General features: G+C 38.6%; 3 protein-coding genes across 5 annotated transcripts; 1 reads left to right on the top strand and 2 right to left on the bottom strand.

The window, feature by feature from the left end:
* The first annotated feature begins 137 nt into the window (after window positions 1-137).
* On the top strand, window positions 138-3,210 carry LOC120012692 (putative GEM-like protein 8). 3 transcript variants are annotated; one of them, XM_038864131.1, is made up of 5 exons: window positions 138-805; window positions 1,410-2,150; window positions 2,241-2,321; window positions 2,542-2,816; window positions 2,905-3,210. In XM_038864131.1, exons 2-5 carry the CDS (start codon window positions 1,994-1,996, stop codon window positions 3,103-3,105), a joined length of 714 nt encoding a protein of 237 aa, XP_038720059.1. In that variant the 5' UTR covers window positions 138-805; window positions 1,410-1,993; the 3' UTR covers window positions 3,106-3,210. The 3 variants fall into 3 exon arrangements, with proteins under 3 accessions (XP_038720059.1, XP_038720060.1, XP_038720058.1); XM_038864132.1 differs by having other exon boundaries at window positions 1,403-2,150; XM_038864130.1 differs by having other exon boundaries at window positions 1,393-2,150.
* Window positions 3,211-5,323: 2,113 nt separating this feature from the next.
* LOC120012690 (F-box/LRR-repeat protein 20-like) lies at window positions 5,324-8,468 on the bottom strand. Its single transcript, XM_038864126.1, has 2 exons — window positions 7,986-8,468; window positions 5,324-6,552 (listed from the first exon to the last, which is right to left on the bottom strand). Exons 1-2 carry the CDS (start codon window positions 8,332-8,334, stop codon window positions 5,663-5,665), a joined length of 1,239 nt encoding a protein of 412 aa, XP_038720054.1. The 5' UTR covers window positions 8,335-8,468; the 3' UTR covers window positions 5,324-5,662.
* Window positions 8,469-9,064: 596 nt separating this feature from the next.
* Window positions 9,065-13,033, bottom strand: LOC120012689 (transmembrane protein 53-like). Its single transcript, XM_038864125.1, has 6 exons — window positions 12,871-13,033; window positions 12,046-12,181; window positions 11,001-11,822; window positions 10,748-10,853; window positions 9,924-10,114; window positions 9,065-9,545 (listed from the first exon to the last, which is right to left on the bottom strand). Exons 3-6 carry the CDS (start codon window positions 11,747-11,749, stop codon window positions 9,269-9,271), a joined length of 1,323 nt encoding a protein of 440 aa, XP_038720053.1. The 5' UTR covers window positions 11,750-11,822; window positions 12,046-12,181; window positions 12,871-13,033; the 3' UTR covers window positions 9,065-9,268.
* Window positions 13,034-14,902: the final 1,869 nt, after the last annotated feature.

Raw genomic sequence — 14,902 nt, 5'->3', positions numbered from 1 at the left:
GGTTATAGACTTGAGGTGTTATCTACTCTGAGTTTATCGATTTAGAGTAAATACATCATACTTGCACGACTTTCTTTTATAGGCTCAAATCTCTTAATCCGAATACACTCTAAGTCAACAAATCTGGGCCGGATGACGGAGAGATTAGAGAAGGAGATTGATCAGAGGTTGGCTTGTTGGGCTATTTCGTTCTATCGGCCCATATCTTCTCTGCACGGAGACTGACTAATCATAGCTGTACGAGCTCTAGTGCTCTACTTTCAAAAGCTGCGTGTTACATGACTTGCAATGGAGGAACTGTACGGACACCGGAATCCTTGAAACGAACCGGTGGTTCTTCGCCATCGATAGCGAGAGAATCGATGCCCATGATTTCTTACCCCTTCAATTGCACCGTAAAGGTTGTATTGGCTTTATTGGGGATCAATTCGCACCAATTGGGACTGGGGTTTTGTTAAAAAAAAAAAAAAACAATTGTGATAATGCGAATCAAGTACTGACGACGATCGGGAATTACGAGAGGGATAGGTTTCATGGTGCATCGGTGGGGTAGCATCACACATTCAACCTAAGGTGTTCGTTATATTGGAAGATCTTATTAGCCCCAAATCCGATCAACAGATTTATCTCTGAAAAATTCAAAGACTTATATACTTGATGGACATGGAAAATGGAGCTGATGTGGTGCTGATTCTCTTCTCCACAAATCCTTGGTAGGGCTTCATTGTCCGTCAGCATGAGTTGTCAGAGACTGACATTTCCTCAACACTAAGGCAAATGGCACTATGGCAGTATGAACGAACAGGTAAAGCAATATGCACGTCCTACTTCTGCCCATTCATTCATTCACACCTCAGCATGAAAAAGTAAAAAGAAAAGAAAAAAGATTTGATTGTGATCCGGATAAGCATGTTAGCATCCTCTTAGTTTGTGGAATTTTGATCTGTTAGGGACCCTCTGTATTGTTTGACCAATTAGATCATTACTGAGTACAGACTACGTTTTATTGCTTTTCCTTTTCATCAATTCTAGTATGGGATGCATGTAACAGCCCCACCCTCCTCCCTGCATCTAGTGAATATTATTCGTTTTGGGTTAGCTCATATTAGTCCGCATGATTTTGTTTTTCTGGGCCAAAGGCTCAAAAACACGTGTTCACTACGTTAGGATATTTGACTTCTTCTCCCGGGTGATATGTGATTCAGAATACTGTGCCCCTTGCCACTTGGTTGCTCATCCAGCACCACCTTGCGGCAGGAATGCACTAAATCCAAGGACAAATGAGACCACTAATCGTTAAAATGATTAGATTGTGTTATCTTTCAATTAGCTTCAGGGAGTAGTTTGTGGTTTGAATTGTATATGCTTGACTTTTTCCATTTCTTATGCTAGTCTTAAAAAGATTGCAGGCATCAGAAAGCTACATTGCCAGCTCAAAAAGCTTCATTGCCACATCCTCACAGAGTCACTTGAGAAAAAAAAATGTCACTATGCTGCATTAGGATTGTGTGATTGCAAAGATGTCTCAACTAATAAGGTTATTTTATGATTTTATCTCCATTCGGCCATTAAAGAACTTGGAATTATTATCCAAAGTTTGCCTGATTACCTAATTCTCCCTCTTTCAATCTTCTGAATCAGTTGCTCATGAACAACAGTATAACTACCAGAATCCACTTTTCCCTTATTGTTGCATGAGAATTTTTGATGAAAGAAGACTTGGTCTTTTCTGCAATATCTTACCATATCTTTTCTTTTTAAAAAACATCTTTATGAGTCATATCTCTATTACTTTTTCCTTATGATGAACAATGGTGACTCATGCAACAGAAAGCTAATAATTCACCTACCGCATCCATGATCCATCCCTTTAAATACATCTCCTGAATCCAAACTTCCATATCAATCACAGCAATCCCTCTTCCTTCAGTCAAGAAGACTCTTTAGCAGTTGTTTAGGAGACACAATTGAAAGTCAAGCCAGTGATCGAAAAATGAAGAATCCAGTTCAAGAACAAGTCTTTGGAATTCCAATCAACTCTGGTTCATATCAAGTTGTTAGGTCACCCAGAGTAAGAGGCTATTTACCTGGATCTGATGGCCAGTACAGTCTTTCATTTCCGGTGAATGGATCTTCCACTTGCAAGAACAGTAAGTATAAGTATCTTTAGTCATGCTTGTGTTGCTTACATCTGCATATTAACATCAAGGTTCACTAATGACTTAGTTCTGATATTGCAGGGAAAGTATATTCTGTGCTAAGAACTATGAACAAGCTAGGCAAGAAAGCAGACACTTTTGCAGCTGGAATCCGAGAGCACGGTGAGTACTTTTTGGCATTGTTACAACTGAGAATCATCCATAGTGAATGAACTTTCAGAATGCAATGAAGTTGGTGCTTAGGAAATTGAATTTCGTGACGTATAGAGTTGAAAACTTGAAATAACTCAAACAATCAAATATAGTATTACAAGCATGCACTATGCATAAGAATCAGCAAATGAAAGGAATCTAAGATGATGTTGTATATTGTGAAACACAGTGAGACTGGGACCAAAGATCACTGAAACGGTGAAAGGGAAGTTGAGTTTGGGGGCTAAAATTCTTCAAGTAGGAGGCATGGGAAGGATCTTCCGGAGGCTATTTAACGTCAGTGAAGGAGAGAAGTTGTTGAAGGCTTCCCAATGCTATTTGTCTACAACAACAGGTCCTATTGCAGGCCTCCTTTTTATTTCCACAGACAAGATTGCCTTTTGTAGTGAGAGATCAATGGAATTCTCTTCTCCAGATGGAGAATCTGTTCGATTCCATTACAAGGTAACTCAAAAGATTAGTACTTCTCTCATTTTTCTTGATCTTGTCTTGCTTTATCAGTTTGCTCACCAGTATATTCAAAATATTTCAGGTCTTGATTCCAATTGCAAAGGTCAATGGAATTAACCAGAGTGAGAATGTGAAGAATCCATCCCAAAAGTACATAGATATTGTTACTGTAGATAATTTTGACTTCTGGTTTATGGGTTTCTTGAACTATAAGAAAACCTTTAAGCATCTTCAACTGGCAGTTTTCAGAACCCTAGATGATGATAAACGAGTCACTTGCTAGTTGACTTAGAATTGTCATTTTACAAATGTTTGCTTCTACCAAATTGTACATTAGAAAGAGAGATGTTCAATTGTATTAATACAATCTTGTTTATCAAAATATGTGCTTAAATCTTCTACTCTCAACCATTGCGCATTTATCACTTCTCAAATGTATCGTCATCTGTCCATATACCAATCAATCTTGGTACTCACTCTCCCACCTCCAAGAGGTCAAGGGTTCGAGTGGGGGAGGCAGGATCTATCCTGAAATAAAATACATGCGACCCTAACCCAAAGCGCACAACACTGTGGCCAGAGCCTACCTCCACAGTATTTAACCTTAATAAAGAGAATATTGTACAAACAATACCAGCTGAGTAGTTAATGATAATCAAAGATACTCAATTGTGGTGGAGATAGGGTAGTCCTTGAAATTCAGTAAAATGGAATGTTAGGTTTCAAAACTGGCATAAGCAGACTAAGCAGTAGAACCCTAATCAACCCATCATTCATCAACATTTATCAAATTTACTCTGAACTCAGCCTCAGCAGCAATATTGCTGGCTTGCTGCAGCCACCTTAGATGCTTCCATAAACTAGACAGATCGTTATTCTGCAGATTCATATTTAAACACCAGATTAATAAGTGAGAAATAGGACTAATCTCCCAAAGGAAACTCAGGTTGAATAGAAGGGCAAAAGAATTGCAAGGACTATGCAGCTTGTTGTGAAGACACAGTTTGGCCCACAAATGTAATAACTTGTCCCCTCCCTAAGCCTAGTAAATGTTGCCCGTTTAGGCCAGTCTATAATTGTCCACACGGATTTATTCTCTTGGACCGAAATTTGACCTATTATATTCTACACTCCACTTCTCCTCCTAGGACGTGTGAGATTTAGAGTACTGAACCTCTTCGCCACTCAGTAGCTCGCCCAGAACCACCAATTTTGACGCTGCAAATGCTTGTGGCCCCACCCACTAAAGCGGGGTCTATAGTCTACAACAAAGGTGGGGAAGACGTTGTTTGACCCCCAATCAGCAACTTTACATTATCTTTAGAAGATCAAAAGGACTTGGACATGTGGGAAATGAAGCAGATGTGGCAATGCTTTTTTAACAAACCTCGCAGACTAAGCAAACTTCATGGTTGGTCGTCAGCATGTGTTTGTCAGGGACTCGTACAGGCCGTTAAGATCCTAATATAGTCTGGTTTCTTTTCTGTTAAGGCATATGGCAGCATCAACAAAGAGAGGTAAGGCAATTTGCATGTCCTGCTGCTGCTTTGCCAATTCAGCCACACCTCAGCAGTATAAAGACAAAAAAGAAAGCTTCGAGAGGAATTTTAATCCAGAAAAGCATGTCTGCATTTTCTTAGGATGTCAACATTGACTTATAAGGACTATGTGCTGCATTGTTGACTGCAATGCACGTCTTCTCTTATTTATTAATTTATCCAAGTAACCAGAGTAGAACTCTCATTAGGATATGATCATACCAGCAGCCTCAAAATCCTAACCTCAAGTCAAGACTATTGTTTCTGCAAAATCTCCTAAACCCTTATAAGCCATGACATGTTTACTGTCATATATAGATATATATATCTAAGTTAGAGATCCGAATCGAGGCAACTACAAACAAAACTTTCAATAGTTTGATGTAATCTCCAACACAAATCACTGCAACTGTTTTAAGATCATTATATTATGATATCTTTTAATTTGCTGTTGATGCCATGCATTTGTTATTGGAGAACCTTTGGCTCTTTCCTTTTCCAATGCTGGTCTCAAAAAGGTTGCTGCATCAGAAGATGATACATTTCCAGCTCAAAAGCTTCAATGCCATAACCCGAGAGAGTCATTATAAGATTCAAGGATGTGATCATGCTCATTAGGATTGTATGATCGAAAAGCCGTCTCCACTGATCAGTGTATTATTTTTCTCATATCACTATTCAGTAGTATGCCTTGCTTTGCACTGCAACCAGACCCCCCAACCAGTACCAAGGATGTCACCTTGCTTTCTGAGGTTAGGGGCATTTTCAAGACCCAATTCAATCCAAACCTCGCAAGTCACAACAACATTTCTCACCAGCGAATAACTACCAATAAGTAACGAGACAGGAGTCGAACAAATCATACACCAAAAATTAGTATGACAAGAACATATAGATTCATAAAGATATAAAAGCATATACAATCATCAGCGCTATGAATCCGAAAATTTAAATAAGGGGATCTGAACAAATCAGGTGCCAATATTAATCGGAGAAGAACATGAAGATACATGGATATGCGAAAAAAGGCGATCATTTCACAAATTTCAAAAAATTAAATAGGAAATGTAATAAGATTTTAGATGCGTAATACACATAAGAGTTGCATAAAACAAGCCAAATATTAGCTCAATCAAAGGTAAAGAGGATACGGGATAACATATACATTGAACAGGACGAAACTGCTGTTGGAAAGAAGCTAGATCATTGAGAATCCTTATAAGCTTTATGGAGGCACTGATTGCTTAAAAGGTTCCAGACTAAAAGGACATCTCTTGATATGGAACTTACAAATCTTGGGTCTCAAACAAGAACATCTGGCTCACATAAACTTCCAGTGAAATTCACTTTGCAACAATCAGGAAACTGTAATCCAGCCTCATCAAAGCGTGCCTTCGTCATATGTGGACAGGACCTCACATCAAGGTACGCCAGAGAATTGCATTTCCCCAATAGTAAACTGATACCTGTAATTGTAATCTTTGGGCAGTTACTGACCTTCAAAACCTTTAAACTCAATTTGGTTTCACAATTGCCTAAATCCTGGAAAGCAGCATCTGTTACTTCTTCACAACATCCAATGTCAAGAGCCTCCAGCTTGTTGCAGTGAGTGAGTATGCAGCTCAAGCAAGAGTCGGAAATATTTAAACACCAATCCATCCGCAAGTTCTTCAAATTTTTACAAGCAGCAGCTAGAGATTTGATAGACTTATCAGAGACGTCCCGGCAGCCACCAATTATAAGTGTTTCAAGATTTATACAGAATCTAGCTAAGGATAATATAGATTCATCACCAACTTTGTAACAGTCCAACAGCTTCAATGTTCTGAGAAAAGATGAACATGCCTTGGAAATACTAGAAATCCCAACATCTCCGACATTGCTGCATTTATTGATGTCTAGAAACTTGATCTGTTGACACCCACTTACCAGGGTGGTGATACCATCGTCCGTCACATTAGTGCACCCCTGCAGGCCCAACTCTTCTAGGTTAGGACAGTTCTTAGAAAGAGCTAATAACAATCCATCAGTAACAAGTCTGCAACCAGTAAGATGCAGGCCTCGCAGGTCATGACAGCCTTTGGCAACAGCTGAAAATCCCTTGTCAGTCAGCTTTCTACAATTGGATACATCCAACGACTGCAAAGAAGAAAGGCCACTCCCAATTGATGCCATTCCAGTGTCAGTTATAGCTGTGATACAAAAAAAAAGAAGGAATTCAGCAAACTAAGAATTCTCTATCTTTTCAATTTGATAAAAATAAGCCACGAAGGAAAAATAGCACCACACATCTTAATAAAGTATGCACACTCAAAAGGGTAGCAAAACAAGTCTCCTCACGAAAATGATCATAATTTGAACCATTCATATAATTGCAATTAATAAATTCAACGTGAAGAGTAATACGAAAGATTCTCATGCAAAGTTAACACGACAGGATTTTTATCTGATTAAATGTTCAAACATGACCTGCACAATTCACATTTTGTACATTATCCTATTAATGCACAAAATCCTCATGGGATTCTTTTCAGGTATGCTGTCTGAGGTGACTAGGACAGTTAACGAACCAAGCTTTCAACAAGCTGCTCGCGAACATGCTGGTTAAGAGCTCTTGTGCTCGTTTGATAAGATATACAAGAAAGCTCAAACGCATTTTTGAAGCTTGGTTAACAAACAAACCAAGCTCAAACAAGATCGAGCTTGGCTTGAAAAGGCTCGCAAACATGCCAGTTTGAGTGCTCGTGAACAGACTTGCTTAGACATTCGAGAACATGCTCGTTTAGGTGTTGGCGAACTGGCTCGTTTAAAGTTTGCGAACATGCTCGATTATTTATGTCTAATCAGATAAATAAATAATCACAAATTGGTCAACTTACTATAAAATACAGGTGTATATAATTTTACTGCAAAATCCACCATTCCAAACTTAAAAAACTACCATTTAGCTCTTTTAGCAAGCACAAAGAGTTCTTGCAAAATTAAGCTAATTTAGAAATATTTGTGTGCTTCTTTGTTAATATTGTTCTCGAATAAGCTTGATTACTGTTCATGATCAAGCTTGCCTAAGTGCTCATGAGGATTACTCTTCATGAGCAAGCTCCTCCATTGATCACGAGCAAGTTCGTTCAAAAGCTCATGAACAAGCTTTATTGTTGAAATCAAGTCAAGCTCAAACATATCTATTGGTTATCAAGCCAAGCTCAAACATAATATTTCAAGCTCATCCAAAACTCGTTTCCAGTTCAAGCTTGCCAAATAGCTTAACAAACAAGCTCAAACACCATGATACTTGGATTGGCTCGGTTTGTGAACAGCCCTAGGGGTAACTCAATCTACAAAGCACACTATACAGCGAGAATAACTTCTAAACTAAAAAGGTAAAAGTTCAAGTCACTGTTCCAATTCTGCAACTCCAGGTCACCAAAACTACAACAATGAATTATGGCAACACGTCTCCTCTAAACCCGTTAAAAAATAACTATCAGGCAGAAAACTATTTTATTTTCTTCCTAAACCAAAAGAAGACGCCTTTTTATGAAACAAACAAAAAAACACACAGGCCCATAACGGAAGACCAAGAAATTCCTAAGCAAAACATTGAAGGGAAGCAAAAAGGAGCTACCTTTACAATCCTGCAACTTGAGGACTCTCAAGCACGTGAAGCTTTGGGCAACAACAGCAAGATCAGAGTCGGTAACACCGGGATAAAAGGACCTTGCCATGGAATTGGAATAGTCCAATTCGACAACCCGCGAAAATCTGGCCGCCATTCTGTGGAGCATGTGGGGCCCAGCACGGAGGGCGAGCTTCTTCTGCTCGGAGCTCTGCAGATGGAGCCATCTCTTGCAGACCAGCGAGAACACCTCCCCGTCCTTCTTATCTAGCTTCGAAAGAATCGATCGAAGCTCATCGTCCGTTAACGTCTCGTTTATCGAGACTGAAATTGAATTCGAGGAATTCGTATTATCCATTGATTGATTGAGGGATTTATTGGGGATTGGGATTAGGGCTAACGAAAAACCCTAACCCTCATCCTAAGATCTGTCCCTTCCAAATGCTGATTGCTAAGTGAGCGAGTAACGGTTGTTCGTTCAACTTCAAAGACGAGTACAGCGAATTAAGGATGTCCTGTCCCTCGAATTTACATATAAACCCTCCTCTTCGTTTGTTGCTTACTTTAGATGTAGGGCTTTTTTCGACTTTGTGCAACTAACTTCTACCGGCAACACCAACGCATACAAACACTTTTTGTTGGTAACCACTAACCGATGAGGACACTTCATAAATTAGTCTTTTGGTTGGGCCTAAATTCAAGGCCGCAGTGCATATAATTTTTTATTGACGACATGATAAGTTGAGTTATAATATATTGTGTGGTCAAAAAGATATTGTTTTCAATGAAAATTAAACTAAAGATCTCCAGAGTTAGTATGATCCGACTCTAAAAAAATTCACACCATAGAAATATCCACCAACTATATTACCACCCAATTAATTTTCAGAAAGAAACACTCCAAAGCTATAGGTGCACTGTCCGAACCATAGTTCTAACTCATATTACAACAGCTACTATGTTCATAAAAGTTGCAATAAAATAAGTGCTTACAATTTACAAAAGCTCATTAAAAAAGTGCTAACAAGCTACATAATCATTTTTAGAGGTTTATCACCTTTACTTTAATTTTAATAATACAAAAGCAAAAGAAAAAAAAAATTATCTTCAAAGTTGACAAATGACTACTAGAGAGGAGAAACAGAAATCTTGATTTATGCTTTTGATATAATAAAGAATGGAGAAGATCTGTTATTTCTTTTGTTGTATTCAACAACCTTTATCTATGTCAATGAATCAATGTCTATACTTTGTATGAACAAAAGCTGATAACAAAGAATCTGGTCAGTCCCTCATCTGTTTAGCTTAACAATGCTTTCAGCAAGCACACAGTCTTCTAAAAATTGGTTGAGCTGAGCAGTATAGAGATTTGGGTCATTTCTGAAATGATCAACATGACGTGTGGACACAAAGTTGCATGCCCGGACCTCACGCCCCGCCTTTCGCTGTTCATCGATGAACGACTCCACCGATTCAGCCGGGATTACTCTGTCTGCAGAGCTATATATATACAACTGTGGACATTTCGGCTGCCCCGAGGACAACAAGGCCACCACATCAGTAAGCCTCCTGTAACAAGATTTTTATGTAAGCTCCCACAAACGGAGATACTGGCAGTAACCACCGTAAGTATTATAACAAGTATGACGGACATTGGCAGTTTACATTGCTCAAGAAAAGATCATCATGCAGCTGAATACAACCAAAGGAATTGCATAAAACTTCATAAGCAGTAAAAGTGCCCTGTGAGAGAGAATATCTTTCTTCTTCCTTTTTTTGAATTGAAAAGCTATATCAACGGCACCAAGTGGGTGCAACCCAAGAACAAACTGGATTACGTATTTGACAACTTAAAACAAACAAAGATATTAGAACAAATTCCAATAGCATTACCATGCACTAAATTACATAGAACAAAATGGTGAGTTGTTAAGGGGGGCGCAGTACCTGTTCACTTTAGGAAGATTTAAAACAACCTCAAAGAACTTCTCCAAAACCAACAGCAAAGCGGATTCAGTTACTGCAGGTTTGTGACCACCAACTACTTCCTCTGTATCTGATGTCATCGAGTTTCTAAATCCTTTGGTTGCAACACTATTCTTCTTCAGGAAGGCTGCTGAGAAACCTGAGGCCCAGACCTATTCAAATGGAACAACTTTGAATTTTCAAATAAATATCTAACTGCAGCAATACAAGTAAAGGGAGAACAACAATAACATTATTTGATTTCTTTATTTCTTTACTCTATAACCATTTACCATCCTCTAAGATTTAGAACCACCTGGATTTGGTTAGTAACATATAACTTACCCCGTTGAAGTTCTTATGCAAAGGAAAATCTTACATACCCATGCAAGTGCCAAACATAATGTAGCAATACTTATATGCTCATATAAAATTTACAACTGCACAATGCATAAGAGGGCACAATATTGCAAATCAGAAATGCAGCACTACATATTAAGAGCACACACACAATTAAACAAAACATAGCAGTATGTACGAGTATAAACAATGCTTGGCACGTGCAAGTGCTAAACACCACCAACAAGGTCAACTTATCAGCCAGCCTACTGCATAATATACTTACCAACGTTCATAAACACAATCATACCATATAGACAAGTATTATCTCAAAAGAAATTCATCTGCCAATGATGGTAACAAAAGGATATTTGTGTGGAAAAGAGAACAAGCAGTACAAAAGGCTAAACTTTTATTTTCACCCCCAAAATTCATAAAGTTTTAACAATCGCAACAACAATATATACCTGAGGGTCAGGTCGGGCAACAGGTGCAGAATCCACAATGCAACCCCTGATCTTGGCCGTTAAAGAATGATCCTGCTTCTGAAACTTCTCCAGGATGACTCCATATCTGCATCAGGATACATTCAATCAAACATGAAAAGTAAAATTTTCCTACAAAAGGAAAATAATACGAAAAGGAAAACGAGTGTGTGTGTGTAGAGTGCTTGAGAGAGAGAGAGAAAAAAAGAAAGGGGGGAGTTGCAGGGAGGCTCACGTTAACCATCCAGTGTTGCTAAAAGTGTGAAAAACCAAGTTCTTTCCATGTTCTTCCAACCAACCAGCAAGATGGTCAACAAGCATTTCTACATTCTGTTCAGCTTTGCCGCCAACTTGATAACTTACGAGCTCACTCATTGGGAAAGTAAAGGTAATAGCATGAAAACCCATTGAAGTATACCACTCTGCATATCTTTTTAAATGTTTTTGTTTTGCTCCCAACCATCCTAACAATACTACCACAGTCTTGGATTTCACAGACGAACAGTTGGAAGTCCCAGAAACATCAATTGCATATGGCTCTGGCAAATGCCATCTATACAAAACATCAGGTGGTGAGCTAGAGATGGCTTTCGTAGATACCGTTGGCTTTGCTGCTTGGGGCAACTTGGCAGACTGATACGAATAAAGAAGTACAGGAGAAGCGAAAGAACCACATGTACCAGGAACAAACTTGGTGCCAAGGTTAGGGACAGGCATGTGAACATTAGGTACAGGGATTTGTATCTGCGTTATGTATGACAAATTTACAAGCTTGGAAACGGATATATGTGAAACCCATGAAGACTTTAACTCTTGTGCTAAAGATACAGATGAATCAATTTGTTCTGAGGTGGAACAAGTGTCTGATGATCTAATAAATGGCCATTTATTGGAAAAGTCAGTAGAAACAGACACCGTAGCAACAAGAGCAGCAGCAGTGAATTGTCGTTGAAGGATTCCAGACAAGGAACCCATATTGTACATACAGAACAAAATCTCTCATGCCAATATCAAGATATGCTTGTATAGACTCGTCTCAGAAGTCCCAAGTCAAAAACTGGCAAAACCCAGAAAGCGAACTATCAAAATAAGGATCATCCGTCCAAAATTAAAAGCAGCCAAATTTTAACACATCATTGTGGCCAACATATAGATTACGCGTAAATTTCTGACTTCTGAATTAGAAAACAAATCTGCAATCCAAGACGCCCAAGAAAATCGCGAAATAACATAAAGTTTTGGAATAACCGCTCGTTCGGTGGCATATTTGATATTCTTACCTGATTCCTGGTGTTGGATTTAATCCAAGAAAATCGGGCTGTCAATGATGTTGACAGCCCGATTGTGCGCTGGGCGCCGACCAATAAACTTCTGTTTTCAGATGGTCAAAAGCCTCCTTTAACAAATAACAAGTCCCTGAAGAAAAAACACAATCTATATGATTTTTCATTAAAAAACAATATCAAGTACTGATTTGTGTAATTGCTCACAAAAGAAAGTACTAGTTTAATCCTAAGCAGCGTATACAAAAGAGGAAGATAGAAGGGGAGATGATTATAAAATATAATTTTTTAAAAAAAAAAGAAGTATAGGGGAGATGAAACCATCAAGAGCTTCTAGCAGGCGATCAAGGCAATAAAGAGTAAAAGAAATGGGCAGAATAGGAAATTTCCGCTATTATAACAATCCTCGGGAGCCCTAGGCAATGTTGTCCGAGGGAATGAAAACAGAGGACCGCGAAAGACTTTTTTCTTTGGGGGCACATTGAAATTGACAGAAACAAAAATGTAAGAGATGTAATTGGTTCTATTTGATTTTCGGTGACCCGAACGAACAGAAAGGAAATACAATTTTACTACGCCGACGGCGGGGAAGCTCTTGACCGGGGAAAAAACACAATCAATGATAAGAAACGGCGGTTTGATCAGGTTAAGAGGCTAATTTCGAAATGCAGATCATCGGTAGTAAGTCAAATGAAGCTGGAAATCCATAAACTTATCTCCTCGAAATCAGACATTCAAATCGATTCGAAAGAGATTCTTCAATAAACGCAAAAACGAATATGAAAAGAATTACAGAAACAGAATGGAAGAGCATACGCGCACCTGATAAAGCTGAGAAAGGGAGGGAAGGAAGTTGGAGACGAAGAAATGTGAAGGCGAATGGCGAGTCTTCGAAGTCTTGCCGACAAAGAGAAGAGGAGAGGAGAGAAGATAGAGAGGGAGAGTCCTGGTTTATAGGAGATGGATGATGTCAGAGAGAAGGAGAGACAGGTTTTTATTTGTTGGAGGAGAGGTTGGTGTTGATGGGCTATTTACGTGACGGAAATTACGCAGAGTTTGTGTGTGGCTTTCCCAATATCAATTTTATTTATATACATTATTAAATATTATTATTCCCTATTTTTTATTATTTTAAAACTTATTTTTGAATTTGAACTTTTTATTCAAAAGTGGTAGGGATCTATTAAATGAGATATCAATCATCCCAATAACTAATATTGACCATTGATTGATGTAAATGTAGTGGACGTACAAAACTTAATGTGCAGCAATCAACGAATATGATTGGTTACCAAGATCACTGGGATCCCATTTGAGATCTTTTTTATTTGATGACGGAGAGTAACATGATACAAGCTTGTTATGAGCCTAAATTCACACGATCACGTCTTTCCCACCAACCTAATGATTATAGATCTAAACTCGTACTATCAAGTCTTTCCCACCTAATATAACGACAAGATAAACTCAAAACTAGCACGTGACCACAATTTCGCCCCAACAATATAAATATGTTTTTTTCTAAATATTCCCTTCTTTTTCTTTCTCCTACTTAATTGTGAATGAAGTGAAGTTAATGAAATTTATTATTTTCTTAAAAAAAAACTTGGTCATACATAATTGGCAAAGGAGCAAAGGTAGTTTTGTGGGTTATGGAATATGCTGCATGAATATACTCAACCAAAAAACAAAGAGATGATATATTTTCAAAGAGATGTGTTGTTGCAAGTCTAGAGATGCTCATGGAGTGATGGCCATTAACTTGATGTTGTGTCGTGATCCCAATTTGTCAATTACTACATGCCTTGCCATTTTGGTATTGAGAGTTTGATTCTGTCAATCAAAATGTGAGTGAGGAAGGTATGGGCAATTTGACCACACAAAACCCTAAAGAGACAAAAGACACAGAGAGTTCAAAATGATTTATATGCTTAGAGAATAGCACCAAAGGGAATATGACAAACAAGATAAAAGAAGCTCAACAAGTGGGTCATAGTCAGGTTGGTTACTTCTCTGATTTAAAAATAAAGGTGCATGAGGTCGGGAGCTCAAAATTAGTTAGGACATTTTTAAGAATTCACTGATTTCGTAGACTTTGCATCCCATTTTTGGAGGGCTTCGACCCAGTCTAAAGTCAGACGCGGGTTTAAAACTGGTCCAGATGTAACAAAGTAGCTTCCCAGTTAAAAAAAAAGAAAGATAAAAGAAGCTGAGACCGAGATGCCATTGCAGACTTTCCTGCTGCATACTGTTGGCTGCATTTCATATTGTTTAACCATTTAAATGCCTCGAGCGAACGTCCAAGTCCGTCGGGCAAGATTAGGCCGGGCCGTGTTCAAGTTTAATGCTTAGCCCGTAACTTAGTTCAGGCATACTTTCTTGTTGCCTAATGAAGCTCGCTCATGGGCCTAGGCCCATTCAAAATGCAGGCGAGACCAGACGATTCATGGGCCAATGATCACTTAATTGAATTTTATTTTAATAGGGTCCTGGCTATTCATATGGAGTCTGGCAATTTGAGGGCATGTGGTTTGTACCAAATGGAACAACCGGTGCAACAATATTCCAGATTTTTAGGATCCTAGTCCTACTAGTTTTGATGTTGAGGGACCCAAGATGGGAATTTGAGGTTCTACAATAAAAAAACTTGATGGCCACCAAAATTTATGATAAATGGTCTAGAGCCAATGTGATTCATGATGTCGAATAGTGTGCGAGGGAATTAAATTTAGGAAACCACTGTGAATCTCGACGTTACTTATCCCAGCTATCTCAAATGATGAGATGGACGCACATGATCCATATGAAATCATAGACTCCACATAATCTATATAAAATCGTGTGCATCCATCTC

This window comes from Tripterygium wilfordii, chromosome 13 (assembly GCF_013401445.1).
Source record: "Tripterygium wilfordii isolate XIE 37 chromosome 13, ASM1340144v1, whole genome shotgun sequence".
Taxonomy (NCBI): domain Eukaryota; kingdom Viridiplantae; phylum Streptophyta; class Magnoliopsida; order Celastrales; family Celastraceae; genus Tripterygium; species Tripterygium wilfordii.
Note: the sequence above shows the minus strand (reverse complement) of the source record. Positions and strands in the feature narration are given on the sequence as shown.